At 44.4% G+C, this 19,003-nt stretch overlaps 2 protein-coding genes across 4 annotated transcripts; one reads left to right on the top strand and one right to left on the bottom strand.

Annotated features, from left to right (window-relative positions):
- Window positions 1-3,068: 3,068 nt before the first annotated feature.
- LOC112264721 (chromatin target of PRMT1 protein-like) lies at window positions 3,069-9,116 on the bottom strand. 3 transcript variants are annotated; one of them, XM_024441501.2, is made up of 6 exons: window positions 8,990-9,116; window positions 7,910-7,993; window positions 6,602-6,752; window positions 5,952-6,135; window positions 4,587-4,733; window positions 3,069-4,412 (listed from the first exon to the last, which is right to left on the bottom strand). In XM_024441501.2, exons 2-6 carry the CDS (start codon window positions 7,972-7,974, stop codon window positions 4,195-4,197), a joined length of 765 nt encoding a protein of 254 aa, XP_024297269.1. In that variant the 5' UTR covers window positions 7,975-7,993; window positions 8,990-9,116; the 3' UTR covers window positions 3,069-4,194. The 3 variants fall into 3 exon arrangements, with proteins under 3 accessions (XP_024297269.1, XP_024297268.1, XP_042151476.1); XM_024441500.1 differs by lacking the exon at window positions 8,990-9,116 and adding an exon at window positions 8,701-8,981; XM_042295542.1 differs by lacking the exon at window positions 8,990-9,116 and adding an exon at window positions 8,701-8,981 and having other exon boundaries at window positions 6,602-7,993.
- On the top strand, window positions 9,076-14,241 carry LOC112232408 (SNARE-associated protein Snapin-like). The gene is made up of 4 exons (XM_024399422.2): window positions 9,076-9,203; window positions 12,317-12,363; window positions 12,755-12,873; window positions 13,176-14,241. The coding sequence occupies exons 1-4, from the start codon at window positions 9,088-9,090 to the stop codon at window positions 13,281-13,283; spliced, it is 390 nt and encodes a 129-aa protein (XP_024255190.1). The 5' UTR covers window positions 9,076-9,087; the 3' UTR covers window positions 13,284-14,241.
- The last annotated feature ends 4,762 nt before the right edge of the window (window positions 14,242-19,003 follow it).

Raw genomic sequence — 19,003 nt, 5'->3', positions numbered from 1 at the left:
TCAGAAACAGACTCCATGAGGGTGGTATGAGGGCCCGACGTCCACAGGTGGGGGTTGTGCTTACAGCCCAACACCGTGCAGGACGTTTGGCATTTGCCAGAGAACACCAAGATGGACAAATTCGCCACTGGTGCCCTGTGCTCTTCACCGATGAAAGCAGGTTCACACTGAGCACATGTGACAGACGTGACAGAGTCAGGAGACGCTGTGGAGAACGTTCTGCTGCCTGCAACATCCTCCAGCATGACCGGTTTGGCGGTGGGTCAGTCAGACTGTCCAGGAGTTGGCGGATGCTTTAGTCCAGGTCTGGGAGGAGATCCCTCAGGAGACCATCCGCCACCTCATCAGGAGCATGCCCAGGCATTGTAGGGAGGTCATACAGGCACATGGAGGCCACACACACTACCAAGCCTCATTTTGACTTGTTTTAAGGACATCAAAGTTGGATCAGCCTGTAGTGTGGTTTCCCACTTTAATTTTGAGTGTGACTCCAAATCCAGACCTCCATGGGTTGATAAATTTGATTTCCATTGATAATTTTTGTGTGATTTTGTTGCCAGCACATTCAACTATGCAAAGAAAAAAGTATTTAATAAGAATATTTCATTCATTCAGATCTAGGATGTGTTATTTTAGTGTTCCCTTTATTTTTTTGAGCAGTGTATATTTTTTATTTGTTTATCTTTGTTTCTATTCCATGTGTTTTTTCATAGTTTTGATGTCTTCACTATTATTATACGATGAAGAAACTAGTAAAAATAAAGAAAATCCCTTGAATAAGTAGGTGATCTAAAACTTTTGACCTGTAGTGTAGGTGTCTTCATGATGACAATCTAAATAGCCTACCTACAACTGGTGAAAAAGTTGTCACGAAGTTGCAACACTATCTCAATACACACACACCTTCCGCCCCCTCTCCCCGCCCCACCATTCATCCACTCAGTAACAGCCAGCTCACTGCATAATAGTCAGCAGCTGCAGGTCACAACGAAATATCTAAAACATGCTACCCGCGACCAATAGTCTACATTTTCACCCGCGACTTCGTTTTCAAAGTGGCCCAAGTTTAAGAAAACTGCGGACATGGCAACCCTGGATGGAGTACTGCTACGGACGGAAGTCAGGACCCAAAATGGAACTCATTGTTGCTGGCTACAAAGGCACAATGTCAACGTGTAGACTGCCATCAGAAAGACTGAATAAATATCCAGGATCTTCTTAACGCCGACTGGGGCAGAGTTGCGCAACGGAACGGTGCTGGGCCCATAACCCAGAGGTCGATGGATAGCAACCATCCTCACCTGGGCGTTTTCTTGAATTTTGACTATGTTTAGCTTATTCTCTTTATTTAGATTGATGTTCAAATACATAGACACTAAAACCAATTTACAAAAAGTATGACAGGTTAATTGACAAGTCACAATCAAAATGGCAATAATCAGTTTTCCTTTGCATTCTTTCACATTGAAGTGAAATGTATCAACTAGGTTACTCAAATACGAAGCAATTTGCCTACTAATTTACAGCTACCCAATTATCCAACTTCATTGCAAATGTATGAAAGTCAACCCTTGGCTGGAAGACCAGATGCTGCTGGAAGTGTTGTGTTGGAGGGCCAGTAAGGACATACTTCTACCCTCATTGTTCTAAAAAATAAAGGCAACCCCAATGCCCCTATGTCAAACTCATACACTCCCCTGCCTATTTATTTGGACAGAAAACCTGGATTTGAGATCAAAGGTTAAAAGGTTTTGTTTTAGAGTATTTTCATACATATGTTGTAGTTTTAGAAATGAAAGCACTTGATGTATCTAGTCCGCCTATTTGAAAGTGTCATAATTATTTGGACAAATTCACTTATTGTGTTACATTTAGTAAATAGGCATATGGGACCAAATGCTAAACTTTTTACTAAATTTACTACACTATAATTTGTCCAAATACTTATGACACCTTCAAATGGAGGGACTATGCTGGAGTATAGACAAATTAAAGGTTTTAGCTTCACTGTGCAAATAAATACATAGGGGAGAATATATTGAAATGCGTGGATATTCTTAACTATTCAAAATCACGGACATGCACTTTTATCGACAAGATCTACCAATAAGTAGACCATTAGGCTTTCAACAAAGGTCATTTATAGTGTTGTTTGGGTAGTAACCCTGTAATTATTCAAATGATGTATTAACCGTTACATATTAATTGCTGTGTGATAAAGCTGAGTTGAGACATTTTAATTACAGGGACTGTGTTCAAGAAAAAAAAACACTAATCTCAACTACAATGCAATGTTGTACTATAGAATAATTACAATTGCTACAGAGGAACTTATGGTATTGTTAAAATATAAGATCAGAAGTAGAATTAACTTGTACTTGTACAAATTGCACTACATGTCCAAAAGTATGTGGACACCTGCGCATCGAATTCCAAAATCATGGGCATTCATTTGGAGTTGGTCCCCCCTTTGCTGCTATAACAGCCTCCACCTTTCTGGGAAGGCTTTCCACTAGACGTTGGAACATTGCTGTGGGACTTGCTTCCATTCAGCCACAAGAGCATTAGTGAGGTCGGGCACTGATGTTGGGCGATTAGGCCTGGCTCGCAGTCGGCATTCCAATTCATCACAAAGGTTTTCGAAGGGGTTGAGGTCAGGGTTCACACTGTTGTACCGCTCCGTTATTTGTCTGTTTGTGGCCCCCATTAGCATGCCACACCCCCCCATGACTGCCGCTGACTGGATGTTTTGTTTGTTGCACCATTCTCGGCAATCCCTCGACACTGCCGTGCGTGAGAAGCCCAGGAGGCCGGCTGTTAAGGAAATATTGGATCTGGCACTGACAATCATACCCCGTTCAAAGTTGCTTAGGTCACTCATTTTTCCCCATTCTAACATTCAGATGAACAGTAACTCGATCCCTGTCTGCTTTATATAGCAATCCATTTTCGGGTAAGGGATGGTGTACCTAAAAAGCTGGCCAGTGAGTGTATGGTGATTTAACCAAGTGCTCGCAGTGTATTAGTCTTGAGAGAACATGTGATGGAACCAATACCCAAACAACTACTATGTTAAAAGAAGATGAACGTTTATTCTCTATTCTATGACAATAACCAGTTGGAAGGAGAGGGAATTACATAGCATTTGGAGTTAAGTTTCATCCAGATGGACACAATCTGAAAACATTTTCACTCACTTTACGAGTGGTGTACAACAACCCGTTCTTTTATAGACCATCTCAAATTCTTACAATTGACACCACTCGCACACCTTTGCAACTTGGATTGAAATATTTAGCATCTCGTATAGTTGCTTATTTGGTATGACAAGCATCCATAAAATGCTGTTAAGGGAGTTTCAACCAAAGACAACATATTTAAATTCTCCAGAAGCAAAGCTTAAGTTGGTGGCGTTAAATAGAATAAAAACACAAGATTTTTCTAGAATTCCCCTTGTAATTTTCATTTGATTTTTCTACTCGAGAGTCAAGTCCTAGTACACTTCTGCTAACACAGTAAAAGGAGCATCCAATACTAAATACAAATCCTAACAAAAACATGGCAGTAAAAAATAGGTTTACGAAATATAAGAAGTGGATGCTAGTTAGACATGTTGGAGCTAAAGCACTTTTAACCATATGGACATAGACGCAAAGTTCGGTAATAGTCCCAATTCAGCTTCAAAATAGATTCTGCCAAGAGATTCTGGTCCAAAAAGCAGGCATTTCAGGAGCGTTGATGATGTTGGTTCTTTAAGTCTACTCCGGTCAGTGTCGTCCATTCAAGTTTAAAAGATCTTTGCATTCTTCATGCACACACAGGAAAAAGGTTTCAAACTGTGCCGGTGCGAGTCTACTTTGTACTGATACTGATAGAATGGTCAAGTCCACATTCAGGAAAAAGTTCAATTTCGAACAGTTCTCTTCATAGGCCCACAATTTTAGAACAAGTGTGTTTGTATGCATGTGCGTCAGTGAATGTGAGTTGTATATTCAAGCAGAGGTTGTGATTACATCACAAATTTTTGCCATGTAATGTGAGACTGTGCACAGAGTTTACGTAAGTGCGTTTATCATTACATTTGTTTGGTGTAATAGTACTATACAAGCTTCTCTCTGCATCTTTCATGTTATCAGCACTGTCACAGTGTGGGCCTGTTGAAGGAGTCCCTACTCTCGCGGTGGAGGTCCTGGTTCACTCCATGCCCTCTGGGTCAGCCTGGGCCATGTACGCGTCCAGTTCAGCGTCCAGGTTGCCCTTGGTCTTGGACATATAGGCGTCAAGCTGGTTGTCCAGCTGCTCGCGGGTCATTCCTGGGCCACCTCCCCTGCCGCGGCCTCCTCTTCCACCCCCGCGACCGCGGCCACCACCCCTGCCAGCGAAGCCACCACGCCCACGCAGACCACCTCGTCCTGGAGGGAAAGATGGTGGTCAACACACCCCCAAATTTTTTTCAAAGATGGAATCACAATGCGTTAACAAAATGTTTGCTGTATAAGTGTTCATGTAAACAAGAATCTTGAGGTAGACTGTGACGTGTCAATTTACAGATGAAATGAATCCGAACTCTGAATCCAGTTCCTTACCCCTGGCTCCCACTCCTCTTCCAGCTCCTCTGCCAAAGGCACCTCCACGACCAGCAGCCCCTCTTTGACGCATCCCCCTACGGAGGGCCACACGGCCTGGACCCCCTCTGCCACGCATCTGGCCCATGCCTGGGGAAAGGCGATTCCCTATCAGGACACAACAAAGGAGGAGTTAACTAGTGACTTAGTTTACCACATTTCAGTTTAAGAACAAAGTTGTCAAGTGAACACAAAAACTTTTTATATGCCCATCATTGACCCACATCTCAGCCACCAACTTAACTAAAGCAGCTTAAGTATTCTATGGAAGGATAAAACATGTTACACATATCATTTATACTCCAACTTGTTTTACGTTAGCCATGACAGACAGGTTAGAGGTGTTTGCTGGGTGCCTTGCCCATGTATTCTCAAGTCACTTACTTCTGTTCTAACTAGGCATGGGGTATTCTGACTGAATAACAATTTGTTCTACAGTGAAAGTGCACTAATATCACTTCAAATGCTATGACCAACATTTTTTTTCTTTTTTAAATCCTGGAATGCCACAGTTATGCATTATATGCAACATATATGTGACCACGGTGCACATCTTGTATCTGCACCATTACATTCTAAACCGTGACGTATTTAAATGAATTTCACTTGAAGTATTACTGTCATTTTTTTGTTGTTGTCTAAATGGAGTCCAAAATCCCCAATCCCCTCCACCGGGAGTGTGTAGAAGTGGGTGTGGGGTGACTGTGGATAAGCAGGGGCAGTGCAGCTGTTAGATTTGTCACCACATGCTCAGTAGCACAACAGGTGCCGGACCAACCAGGACAGCAGGGGGTTTACGGATGGTGGAGTCACGATGATTGACAACCACATTCCCTCAGGTTGAGGGGATGGATAGTGAAGCAGGGTAGCCTATTGGTTAGAGCGATGGACTAGTAACTGGAAGGTTGCAAGTTCAAACCCCCGAGCTGACAAGGTACAAACCCACTGTTCCTAGGCCGTCATTGAAAATAAGAATTTGTTCTTAACTGACTTGCCTAGTTAAATGAAGCGGAAAATAAATACTATGACAGATCCACCTGGGCTATTCCATTCAATTCAGCAGGGTGTATTTGCTCAAGCTAGTTTACAGATGAGATCACGTCACCCCTTAAAATAATAAAGTTTGCCTTTCCCCCGTGCAAAAAAGTACGAGTCATACTGAAAAGCCTGGACATCACTGTGGAAAGTATATTCCAGTCCCAGAGTAGAACATTTCAGAGAAATCATGAAATGTCTCGTCAAATGTCTTTCAACAATTTATGAAGCCAACGTTTTCAGTTCTAACATTGTAGCAGTAGGTTTTGCTGTGTGGTACCAAATGCTCACCTCTCAGAGCCATAGCGCCCCTCAGAGCTCCTCTGCCGCGGCCTCGCAGGCCCCCTCTCGTCATACCCCGCATCATCCCTCCAACAGCGAATCCCCGGCCGCCAGCACCCCCCCGCATCAAGGCCCCGATGGGCCGGCCCAGCCTGGCCTGGATGTTGCTCTTCCCCAGGCGCTGCTTCAGGCTCTGGGAGGGTTAGGTGGAAGGTTGATACCAAGTGGCAGGGATAGGGAGGTGTTGAACTCTTGTGCTGCATTTGTCAAGTTGTCACTTCAGTGCTTGACCCAAACACTCAGCCATTTATGTGATCTGTATATTAACCTTTGCTCTATGGTGCACTCTAGGTCTGCATCAAGCATTTCCTAATATCTATTGATTAAGTGTAGCCTTTTCCTGTACCCCATCTCCTTCTTACACATTTGTAGAACATGGCCTGTTTCCGGTGTGCCATTCCCCTCACAATCTCACCTGTTTACCGTGCTTCAGATATCTCCCGATTTGGCGCTCTCAATTCATCTTTCCCCGATTCCTCCTCAAAATGCACTGGAGAAGAAGGCCCGAGAGAAGGGACTTGGACCGTCTCCTCCAATACTGTTGAGAAGGTGGTGAGGAATTGCAGAAAGACTAATTGAGCTGGATCACCTGGTCTCACCTGCTTGTGGTGCAGAGCAGCCTGCACAGAGGGCCTGTTCTCCATTTGCTGGGCGAGGCGGCGGTTGCGGGCACTGGCCATGTGTTGCTGCTGCATGGTGGCTCGCACACTCACCGCTGTCGGCGCCTTGTTCTTCAGCATGGTAGTGAAGCTTTGGAGGGGAGGGGGAGCGGGACAGAGAAGGGGTAAAGGAGGGAGAGAGAGAGAGGATACGGAGGGGGAGGGATGGTTCCAAATCAAGTCATTTCTCATACCATGGACACGGCCACAGGAGCTGTGGCGTGTGTTATGAATGCCCCGCTTGTTGGCACCTCACTCTCTTTGTTTCGCTCTCTCTCATTGTTAAGTATTTGACAACCCAAAATGCTTTCTGGAAGCAATTCAGCACATTTTAGGTTAAAATAAAACAAAAGTGGAAAGATAGAAAAAGCAGAAGAAACACTGGAACAGATGGGACAGATTGGAAGACAAGAATGAGAAAGGCAGAAGAGAAAACAGAGAGAAAGGAAAGTGGATGACAAGAGAGGAGAGTGATTGCCACTTACAGGCCTCCACGCCACCCTGTTTTGATGGCATCAGCCCGCGAAAAAGGCCTGGCAGAGGATGGAGGCCCAGGACTGGAGGGGTATCTGGCAACCCAGCCACTTACAGCCCGGACCGTGCCTTGTGCTCACACCGCACATATGAGAATAGGAGGAAAAGGGGGAGAGAAGAGCAAGGAAAGGGGGGGTGGTCACGTCCGGGCTAGGACTGGGCACCTAGTCTCACAGAAAGACTTCAGAGCACAGAGAACTGAAAATGAAAGTGGTAGCAAAGAGGAAAAGGACACAAAATGGCTAAACAGTAATTTAGTTGAGAGAGAGTTATGTGTGTGTAGAGAGAGGGTGGGAGAGGAGCGGGAGGGTGAACCCTCCCCTTTTTGTTGGTTTGGTGTCTCCTCTCCCATATGTACAGTATATTTTGGGACTGCACCAATGTGTGACACACAGAGAGGAGTGCCGGGGCATATCAGGAGTGCGGCCTGTGCCCATTCTCGGCCATCGCCTTACCAAGCATCACTGTTACCCTCTCTCCTTGGGTCTAAGTATGCGCTGCTCACACAAAAGGCACTCCAAACTTCTAATGTCAGCAAACGGTGAATATGGTATGCATTTTGAGTGAGCAGCGCACACGTCTGCCCCGGGCAGCCTAGCGTCCATGTCTGGTCCCCAACAGTGGCCTTCCGTAGTAGAGCCCACTAGGGCCGTCTGTACCACTTTTTCGACCTTCGCCTCGCTTAGTGCTGTCAGGGTGCGTAGCGCGTCTCACCGCTCATTCAGGGACTGCTTGGTGGTGCTTTTCAGCACAACTTTTTGGGAGGAGGGAGCACTCATTTTGACTTCACTGGAACTCCTTGGAACCAGCAACATATGAGAGGGAAAGAAAGGGAGAGGGAAAGAAAGGGGTAGGGAGGGTGGGGTAGGTCAAATTCAGAGGTGCCAGGGGAGGGGGAATTGGTTAGAAAAACAATTTCACGAGACAGGAGAAGGAAATATACCAGTGTTGGTCATTCCATTTGTGCATAACCATTCAAGGTCGTGGGTACGTTACTAACGTTACTAGCTAATTTAATAATAATCCATTATATTTAGCTGGCAAAATGGTCAGCTTAGTTAGTAGACAGCTAGCTTGCGTTTGACTAGTTCTGGTATGCAATTAGCTAGTATCCTTTCATTTACCAACTAACGTTAATGTTAGATAAATAATTTGAAGAAAAGACGCAAACGGGCTCGAAATAAACATATCACGGATTTTCCCGAAAGGCACAATATACACGTCCAGTTCATAAAACAAATTTGGCAAATGAGTCGACTTCACTGCTTCCGAATGCCAACGAGAGACGGGACAACTACGAAAGCTAGCTAACTACGTTTACTAGCTAATTAACTAAGTAGGCTGTGACTGTGCGAAAAGCAATAGGAGCCTGTAAACTGAAGTTAAGGCTGGCGTCCTATCGAGCCTGAAAATTATTCGCCAACGTAGCTAGTTATGAAATATCTAACTAAAAACAGTCAACATTGTCTCAAACAAGTCCAATAGGCGATTATTGGTAAACTCACTTTGATCGTTGCTTGTTTTGCCGATACTCGTGTATCACTTTGCTAGCAAGCTCCTTAGCTTGAGCGATAGACCAGTTAACAGCGAACGTTTAAGCTAGTTACAACCGACAGATCTGGATCCACTACTGACTAGATGTTTTATTTCACCTTGCTCTTACGGATACTACTAAAATACGAACTACACTAGCTAGCTACAGTGATTAAAACAGTATATGCTTAAATATATATATATAAACTGAGGCCAGCCTATTCTCCCTCTCTCCTTTCCTTACAAAATGGTGCTAACTACCTGACGACGGAAAATGGAGAGGCTTTACAGCTACGTCACAAAGCAACTTCCTGGCGTGCTTTACGTTTCTTGTTATCACTTCTGGTTCTGGAAGAGGAATGGCTGCCCTAGCTGTTGTGGAGACTCCCTCGGGGAAAGATGCAATTGCAGAGGGACTGCTTGGCCTCTTGAAACCAGCTATCCAGCAGCTTGATCTTCATGTGCACTCAGTGAGGTGGGTAGCTGGCAAGATTTTTGCTTCAACTTCAATTGTGCTTGCTAGATACTGTTCCCTTCAATCACAGCTAGTTAGCTTGCAAGACACATATGGTGCGTTCAAGACAACTCGGAACAAACGAGGTCAGATTTCCAGGTGGAAAGTCGGAGCTCTGAAAAGAGTCCCGAGTTCCCGACTTGGAATTCCGTGTTGCATGACCGTTCAAAAGAAATAATCTCAGTTGGAGCTCGGTTTTCTTCCGATAGTCTCAGTCGTCTTGAACGAACTGAAATCGAAGTCGGAGAGTTCCCAGTTGTTTAGAATGCGGCAATAAGCTAATTCCATCATCATGACAGTCCCGTGATCCAGCCCCTCCTTCCCTTGTAAATCAAATGAAATTGTATTTGTGACATGCGCCGAATACAAAAGTTGTTAGACCTTACAGTGAAATGCTTACCTACAAGCCCTTAACCAACAAAGCAGTTTTAAGAACGTGTTAAAGTATTTACTCAAATCAACTGAAGTTAAAATTATATATATATATATATATATATATATATATATATATATATATGGAGCAACAATAAAATAACGGTAGCGAGGCTAAATGAACTTTTATTTGATATACAGGGGGTACAGAGTCAATGTGCCCCAGTGATGTGATGTACTGGGCTGTATGCAGTATGCACTACCCTCTGTAGTGCCTTGCAGTCAGAGGCTGAGCAGTTGCCATACCAGGTGGTGATGCAACAAGTCAGGATGCTCTCTATGGGGCAGCTGTAGAACTTTTTGATGATCTGAGGACCTATGCCAAATCTTTTCAGTGTCCTGAGGGGGAAAAGGAGTTGTTGTGCCCTCTTCATGAGGGGCTTGGTGTGTTTGGACCATGATACTTTGTTGGAACTTGAAGCTCTCAACCTGCTCCACTACAGCCCCGTCGATGAGAATGGGGGTGTGCTCGTTCCTCCTTTTCCTGTAGTCCACAATCATCATCTTTGTCTTGATCACGTTGATGGAGAGGTTGTTATCCTGGAACCACACTGCCAGGTCTCTGACCATCTTCTTATAGGCTGTCTCATCGTTGTCGATGATCAGGCCTACCACTGTTGTCGTCGGCAAACTTAATGATGGTGTTGGAGTTGTGCTTGGCCATGCAGTCATGTGTGAACAGGGAGTACAGGAGGGGATTGAGCACGCACCCCTGAGGGGCAGATGTGATGTTACCTACCCTTACCACCTGGGGGCGGCCCCTCAGGAAGTCCAGGATCCAGTTGCAGAGGGAGGGGTTTAGTCCCAGGGAGGGAGATTCCCAAAAAACACTCCACTTTGATATAGAATAGAGAAACATTTTATTTATGTAAATTTGAATGCACAGAGATACCGTGACGAGATCCTGAGGCCTATTGTCGAACCGTTCATCAAGGATCTGTACAGAATTCATGGAAGCTGAAAATGTCCCAGTTCTTCCATGGCTTGTATAGTCACCAGACATGTCACCCACTGAGCATGTTTGGGATGCTCTGGGTCGACCTGTACGACAGCATTTTCCAGTTCCCGCCAATATCCAACAACTTTGCACAGCCATTGAAGAGGACTGGGACAACATTCCACAGGCCACAATCAACAGCCTGATCAACTCTATGCAAAGCAGATGTGTCATGAGGCAAATGGTGGTCACACCAGATACTGACTGGTTTTCTGATCCATGCCCCTACTTTTTTTAAATTTTATTTTTTTAAAGGTATCTGAAGCATGAATGTGTGTGTGAGTGCATGTGTGCTAAGGTGTGGGGAATCAGAGCAGGTGGTCAGTCCAGTTCAAGTGTTCAGCAGTCTGATGGCTTGTAGATAGAAACTGTCTCTGAGCCTCTTGGTATCAGACCTCGTGTTCCTTACCGTCAGGCGGACTGTATCGGGAGTGAACAGCCCATGTGTGGGGTTCTTGATGGTTCTGTGGGCATTCCTCAGGCACCGTTTCGAGTAGATGTCCTGGATGGGTGGGAGCACGGTCCCAGTGATGTACTGGGCCGTCTTCACCACCTGTTAGGGGGCCTTGCGGTCAGGTCCAGTGTGCCTGGCATGCTGGCTTTAATTTGAGCTGTGACCAGCCTCTTCAAGTACTTCATAATGACTGGGTGATAGTCATTTGGCCATGTCACCTTGTTTTTCTTGGGCACTTGGATGATGGTGGGCTCCTTGAAGCAGGTGGGGACCACAGCCTGGACAGGGACAGGGACAGGTTGAAGATGTCTGAGAATACGCCTGGCCGTCCTTCCTGGATGGAATAGAATGTGTTAAGCTCGTCTGAGATGGACACTCCAGTTGGCATCACACAGCTGGATTTGCCTTTGTAGTCCGTGATAGTCTGTAATCCTTGTCCCATGTGTTGCGAGTCTGTGCTCTCTAACATAAATTCAAGTTTGAGTCTGTATTGTCTTTTTGCATCCCTAATAGATTTGTGGAGCTTGTACCTGCTTGCCCTGTACATGTTGCTGGCCACCGAGTCATTGTGGTTCATTCTGCTGACATTGAATGCTGCAGTACGAGCTCTCAGAATGGTACGGATATCTCCGTCCACCAAGGGTTTTTGTTTGGGGTATGTTCGGATTGTTATTGTGGGTACATCATCAACACATTTCCTATTGAAGCCTGTGACTGACAATGTATATTCCTCAATGTTGATGGATGAGTCCTGGGTGGATGAACATATTCCAATTAGTATCCTCAAAACCGTCCTGCATCTTTGAGTCTGCTTCTTCTGTCCAGTGCCTCACTATTCTCTGTGTTGGTAGCTCGGTTACATACTTTTTCATAGCAGGCTAGGAGAACGTACACAGCAGGTTAAGATCATTAACGTAGCAGGTTAGAGAGTTAAGGTTAGGAAAAGGGTTAGGGTGAGAGAAAATGCTCTCCTAACCTGCTACGAAAAAGCAATTGTCTCGAAGTGTCCTGTTTTTATGGAGGGACATTCTGAATGTGTTCTTTCCTCATTCATTTGTTACTTGCTGTAGGCCTAGGCTACAGCTATCAATGTCTTCTGCGGTAACCACTCGGTCTGTTGTAGTAGTCATGATTTCTTACTTTACTATATTTCTGTATTTATAATGCTATTGTGTTGTTTTTTTGTTATAGGGAAAGCCAGGTGGAACTACGAGAACACATAGACAATCTAGCCACAGGTAAAACTATTCACTTTTACATGCTTAATATGCACTCCTGGGGGAACAGGGAAGTGGACGGGTGCCAGGTTAATGCACTTGACCTTGTGAAAGAAAGCCAAGCCCATGAAAACCCCTGTGTGAGACAGGCAGAGGCTGCTGTGATGTGACTAGTATAACCACAGGTTTCAAAGCTTGTGTGTAAGGCTTGTACAAGCTCCTGTGCTGCCTGGTTCTCATGAGGTCATAAAAAATACATTGCTTTTAATTATATACAGAATCAATCCGACAAATTTGAAGGCATGAACAACAGCTGAATACCTTACCAAAATGACTGCTGCCTTATCCATTTTTTTAATGAGATTAGCCAATCATCCTGTCGGTCATCCTCATCTCATCCCTTCATTTTTAGAGCTGTGCAGGATAAATGAGCACCAGAAGGTGGTGCTAGACCTGGACCCCTATGTGAAAAAGCTGCTGAATGCAAGACGCAGGGTGGTGCTGGTCAACAACATACTACAGAATGCTCAGGTTAGTGGCTCAAAGCAAGAGCTTGGATGCTTTCTTTCTTTGCCTGTGCAGTGTCTTATACTATTTTGTGGGCCTTCTTTTACTCCTGTCCTTGTATCTAACACTCTATTTGTATGTGTGTCACTGTCAAATTCAGTGACGTGGTGTTCATCCCATGTATCTATCTATACCTTAATTCCAATGGGCATGGCAATTCTGCTTTGTTCGGTGCCTTTTGAATTCATGCCACTCAGGTGGTATTCTATGTCAAGCTACTGACTTTCAATGCTCACTTGAGTTTCACTCTTTCTCCATCTCTCTAGGAACGGTTGCGACGGCTCAATCACAACGTCGCCAAAGAGACAGTGCGTCGGAAGACCATGCTGGAGACCTCCGGAGCGTTCACGCCTCAGTCGCCCAGTAAACCATGACCAGTAAACCATGCCCCACTCCTCAGCTTGGAAAAAAACTGCTTAATAACAACACTGAGCTTGTCTGCCTGTGTCCTGGACTGAATAAAGTTTTCACGAACTCTCCACTAGGGTTGGGCAGTATCCAGATATTCATACCGTTCTTGTACCATACCAGGAAATACGGTATTAGTCAGTGCACACAAGGGGCACTATTATTTTCAAACATATTCAAATGTTTACGGGGGGGTTGGGGTCCCAACAAGTTACTAGTGACAAGTTCTCTTTCAATTCTCACAGATTAAAGCAATATTCAGTTTACCTGCTTAAACGCCAACCTCACATCTCTGCTTTGTGCTATTGTAGCAATGTGGACGTGTCTTGTGTAGTCAAACTACTAGTTTACAATAAGCCAAAGGCAATTGGAATCGGGTGCTTTGCTTCAAAAACGTACACAACTTGATCAAATGTTAAGATTGCGCAAGCTAAAATTGGAATCGGAAATAATAATCTTATGCAAAGAAATGTGTTTACACTGCTGGAGTGCTTTGGGCCTACTGGTTTTTACAACCCTCTCTCTTTCCAGAATATGTGTATGGATGCCTCTGCATTCCATTCAAAGCTATGGCCACAGGGTGAAGGGTGAAGTATTTTTGTCACTGTGGACTAAGTAACTAGACCCGGCAGGAAAAAACAAATGTAGTGCAGGAAAATAAAGATGCAAGGAATGTACGGAAACAGAGCCATCACTGTTTCACGCTTCTAGCAGCAACTGATATGCAACCCTGCCTAATATGGTTTGTCAAAACTTTTTTTCTCAATGTCGAATCTAATTTTATTGGTCGCGTACACATATTTTGCAGATGGTATCGCAGGTGCAGCAAAATGCTCCAACAGTGCAGTATTACCTAACCATACAAAATATGTTAATGACAACTTCTGTACTTAGTTGCTATTTGAATAAAACAGAGAAGCATCACCCTTTTTTTGGTCTGTATTATGAATTGCACATGTACTACAGTTTATACACTTTGACAGAGTATAAGGAAACTGTCTTAGTACTACTGTCTTTACATGGTTGTATGATGTGTGTGTAGACAATCAGAGCAAATCCGTACAATTATTTGGGTTCTATGGGAGTGGTCTGACTCCACAATGAAATGTGTTATTGTAGTCAAATATTTACTTTTAAGTTTTGCACAAACAGTTTTAATTGGTTCAAGACGACAGATCAGTATCAAAGTGGAAGATGAATGGTGGCGAGCCAGTATCCTTCTTCTCAACGGTTTTCAAGCATTTTGACAGGAAAACTTCAAGGACACCTTAAAAAATGCGATTTAATTCAAATTCTGCTCTGTAATTCTAATCACAAATCTCAACCAACTGTCTTTCTCACAAACAAACCTTGTGTGGTGTATAAAACTCATGTTTATGTGGGATACTGATCTTAAATAATTGTGTTGTCATGCCATGAGAGACAGCGTTGTAGGATACTCTGATCAATTTATTAGGTACACCACCTTGTTCCCGAAAATGGATTGCTCCTACAGACAGTGAGTCACATGGCCGTGGCTTGCTGTATAAAGCAGCCATGAAGCATTCAGTTACTGTTCGAATGAAAGTTAGAATGGGTAAAGCGAGTGACCTACTGTAAACGACTTTGAGTATGGTATGATCATCGGTGCCAGGTGCACCGGATCTAGTCTCTCAGAAACGGCCGCCCTCCTGGGCTTTTCACGCATTACTGTGTTTATGTTTTACTTAAAAAGGTGGAACAAAGTCCAGTCCTGTGGGCGAAAACAGGTTGTTTATGAGAGAGGTCGAATAAGAATGGCAAGAATTGTGCAAGCTAACAGGCGGGCCACAAACAGACAAATAACGTCGCTGTACAACAGTGTTGTGCAGAACGGCATCTCGGAATGCACAACTCACTGATCCTTGTCATAGATGGGCTATTGCAGCAGGCGACCACACCAGGTTCAGCTCCTATCAGCTAAAAACAAGAAGAAGCCGCTCCAGTGGGCACGCAATCACCAACACTGGACAATTGAGGAGTGGAAAAACATTGCCTGGAACTTGACAGTGAGTTCAGTTTACTTAAGTGGCCTGGCCAGTCCCCAGACCTTAACCCAATAGAGCTTCTTTAGGATGAGCTGGAACGGGCAGTTCGCAGCATGAATGTACTGCCGTCCAATCGGCAACAACTACTTGATGCCATTGTGTCAGCATAGACCATTATCCCTGTGAAACGTTTCCAACACATTGTAAAATTCCCCCAAAGAATTCAGGCTGTTCTGGAGGCAAAGGGTGGGATCCGGCTCAGTATTAGATGGGTGTACCTAATAAACTGTCCGGTGAGTGTATATTGACCATCAGTGACATCACTGTGATAATTTAGGACCAAAAAGACAATAAACTGTTCAAACCTGTTGTTAGAACAATGTTTTTTTATTATTTATTATTGCTCTAGCCTGCTCCCATATCTTTTTGTGCTTTCTTGTCAGTTCCTATGGTCATTGTTAGCCAACAAATATGAGATCGAGCTAGAATTGCTCCACCTCTCTTTTTAAAAAGTCCTTCGCCTGAATACCTTTATCAGCATTGCCCTCTTGCATAATTGGATCAGTGATAAAAATGCAAGGTATGTCTGCCTCCAATGTCAATACTGAATGTTTTGTAATGAGAGAAGGGGGGTTGAAGGTGACCCCGTTGGGTTTGAGCTAGAGTCGGAGGGAATGTGAGAGAGGGATATAAGAGAGGGGCGGAGGTCAAGAGGGAAAGGCTTGTGGAAGAGGAATTGATCAAAATGGTTTGGGTAAGGCCCGAGTTTTAGTTTTATGGTGGCGTCATCTTAGGTTGGGGTAGTTAGAGAGAAAGGGAAAGGCTAAAACAAAGTGAAGATGTACACTGACTGTACAGCCCGTGGTATGTGTTGCAGATCAGGCCTGACTTTCTTGAATATCTCTGGATTTCCCTGAACATGGATTTGGAGAGAATTTGTGCAGACATGTATGTATGGCATTTTCATTGGAGAGTTAGATAGAGTTTCACGACAGTTCTTTGTGCCTATAACTCTATTGTATCTTAGAGAAAAGCTGAAGGGGGCTCGATCCTCAATCTGCGGTGCAGAAGCAATCGTTTAATGACCTATACCACAAAGCCTGAGGCTCAGGTAGAGGTAGTAGCACTCACATATACCACGTGAGTGGCACTGCTTATCACAGAATGTCATACAACCCTCAAGTGTTTTAATACTATATCTCTTGACACAATGATGAAAATAATCATGGCCTCTAAACCTTCAAGCTGAATACTGGACCCTATTCCAACTAAACTACTGAAAGAGCTGCTTCGTGTGCTTGGCCCTCCTATGTTGAACATAATAATCGACTCTCTATCCACCGGATGTGTACCAAACTCACTAAAAGTGGCAGTAGTAAAGCTTCTCTTGAAAAAGCCAAACCTTGACCCAGAGAATATAAAAAACTCTCGGCCTACATCGAATCTTCCATTCCTCTCAAAATTGTTATAAAGGCTACTGCGCAGCAACTCACTGCCTTCCTGAAAACAAACAATGTATACAAAATGCTTCCGTCTGGTTTTAGACCCCATCATAGCACTGAGACTGCACTTGTGAAGGTGGCAAATAACCTTTTAATGGCATCAGACCGAGGCTCTGCATCTGTCCTCGTGCTCCTAGACCTTAGTGCTGCTTTTGATACCATCAATCACCACATTCTTTTGGAGAGATTGGAAACCCAAATTGGTCTACACGGACAAGTTCTGGCCTGGTTTAGATCTTATCTGTCGGAAAGATATCAGTTTCTCTCTATGAATGGCTTGTCCTCTGATAAATCAACTGTAAATTTCGGTGTTCCTCAAGGTTCCGTTTTGGGACCACTATTGTTTTCACTATATATTTTACCTCTTGGGGATGTCATTTGAAAACATAATGTTAACTTTCACTGCTATGCGGATGACACACAGCTGTACATTTCAATGAAACATGGTGAAGCCCCAAAATTGCCCGCGCTAGAAGCTTGTGTTTCAGACATAAGGAAGTGGATGGCTGCAAACTTTCTACTTTTAAACTCGGACAAAACTGAGATGCTTGTTCTAGGTCCCAAGAAACAAAGAGATCTTCTGTTGAATCTGACAATTAATCTTAATGGTTGTACAGTCGTCTCGAATAAAACTGTGAAGGACCTCGGCGTTACTCTGGACCCTGATCTCTCTTTTGACAAACATATCAAGACTGTTTCAAGGACAGCTTTTTTCCATCTACGTAACATTGCAAAAATCAGAAATTTTCTGTCCAGAAATGCAGAAAAATTCATCCATGCTTTTGTTACTTGTAGGTTAGACTACTGCAATGCTCTACTTTCCAGCTACCCGGATAAAGCACTAAATAAACTTCAGTTCGTGCTAAATACGGCTGCTAGAATCCTGACAAGAACCAAAAAATGTGATCATATTACTCCATTGCTAGCCTCCCTACACTGGCTTCCTGTCAAGGCAAGGGCTGATTTCAAGGTTTTACTGCTAACCTACAAAGCATTACATGGGCTTGCTCCTACCTATCTCTCTGATTTGGTCCTGCCGTACATACCTACACGTACGCTACGGTCACAAGACGCAGGCCTCCTAATTGTCCATAGAATTTCTAAGCAAACAGGTGGAGGCAGGGCTTTCTCCTATAGAGATCGATTTTTATGGAATGGTCTGCCTACCCATGTGAGAGACGCAAACTCGGTCTCAACCTTTAAGTCTTTACTTAAGACTCATCTCTTCAGTGGGTCATATGATTGAGTGTAGTCTGGCCCAGGAGTGTGAAGGTGAACGGAAAGGCTCTGGAGCAATGAACCACCCTTGCTGTCTCTGCCTGGCCGGTTCTCCTCTTTCCACTGGGATTCTCTGCCTCTAACCCTATTACAGGGGCTGAGTCACTGGCTTACTGGTGCTCTTTCATGCCGTCCCTAGTAGGGGTGCATCACTTGAGTGGGTTGAGTCATTGATGTGATCTTCCTGTCTGGGTTGGCGCCCCCCCTTGGGTTGTTCCATGGCGGAGATCTTTGTGGGCTATACTCGGCCTTGTCTCAGGATGGTAAGTTGATGGTTGAAGATATCCCTCTAGTGGTGTGGGGGCTGTGCTTTGGCAAAGTGGGTGGGGTTATATCCTTCCTGTTTGGCCCTATCCGGGGGTATCATCGGATGGGGCCACAGTGTCTCCTGACTCCTCCTGTCTCAGCCTCCAGTATTTATGCTGCAGTAGTTTATGTGTCGGGGGCTAGGGTCAGTTTGTTATATCTGGAGTGCTTCTCCTGTCTTATCCGGTGTCCTGTGTGAATTTAAGTATGCTCTCTCTAATTCTCTCTTTCTCTCTTTTTTTCTCTCTCTCGGAGGACCTGAGCCCTAAGACCATGCTTCAGGACTACCTGGCATGATGATTCCTTGCTGTCCCCAGTCCACCTGGCCATGCTGCTGCTCCAGTTTCAACTGTTCTGCCCGCGGCTATGGAATCCTGACCTGTTCACCGGACTGCTACCTGTCCCAGACCTATTATTTGACCATGCTGGTCATTTATGAACATTTGAACATCTTGGCCATGTTCTGTTATAATCTCCAACCGGCACAGCCAGAAGAGGACTGGCCACCCCTCATAGCCTGGTTCCTCTCTAGGTTTCTTCCAGGTTTTGGCCTTTCTAGGGAGTTTTTCCTAGCCAACCTGCTTCAACACCTGC

Source organism: Oncorhynchus tshawytscha, linkage group LG13 (assembly GCF_018296145.1).
Source record: "Oncorhynchus tshawytscha isolate Ot180627B linkage group LG13, Otsh_v2.0, whole genome shotgun sequence".
Classification (NCBI taxonomy): Eukaryota; Metazoa; Chordata; class Actinopteri; order Salmoniformes; family Salmonidae; genus Oncorhynchus; species Oncorhynchus tshawytscha.
This window is presented reverse-complemented; position numbering and strand designations above follow the sequence as displayed.

Coding starts and splice junctions, on each gene's coding strand:
- LOC112232408 (XM_024399422.2), top strand. CDS start 9,088: ATGGCTGCCCTAGCTGTTGTGGAGACTCCCTCGGGGAAAGATGCAATT. Junction 9,204..12,316: donor CTTCATGTGCACTCAGTGAG/GTGGGTAGCTGG, acceptor TTTTTGTTATAG/GGAAAGCCAGGTGGAACTAC. Junction 12,364..12,754: donor CATAGACAATCTAGCCACAG/GTAAAACTATTC, acceptor CTTCATTTTTAG/AGCTGTGCAGGATAAATGAG.
- LOC112264721 (XM_042295542.1), bottom strand. CDS start 6,853: ATGAGAAATGACTTGATTTGGAACCATCCCTCCCCCTCCGTATCCTCT. Junction 6,136..6,601: donor CTGCTCTGCACCACAAGCAG/GTGAGACCAGGT, acceptor TAACCCTCCCAG/AGCCTGAAGCAGCGCCTGGG. Junction 4,413..4,586: donor AAGAGGAGTGGGAGCCAGGG/GTAAGGAACTGG, acceptor CTTTCCCTCCAG/GACGAGGTGGTCTGCGTGGG.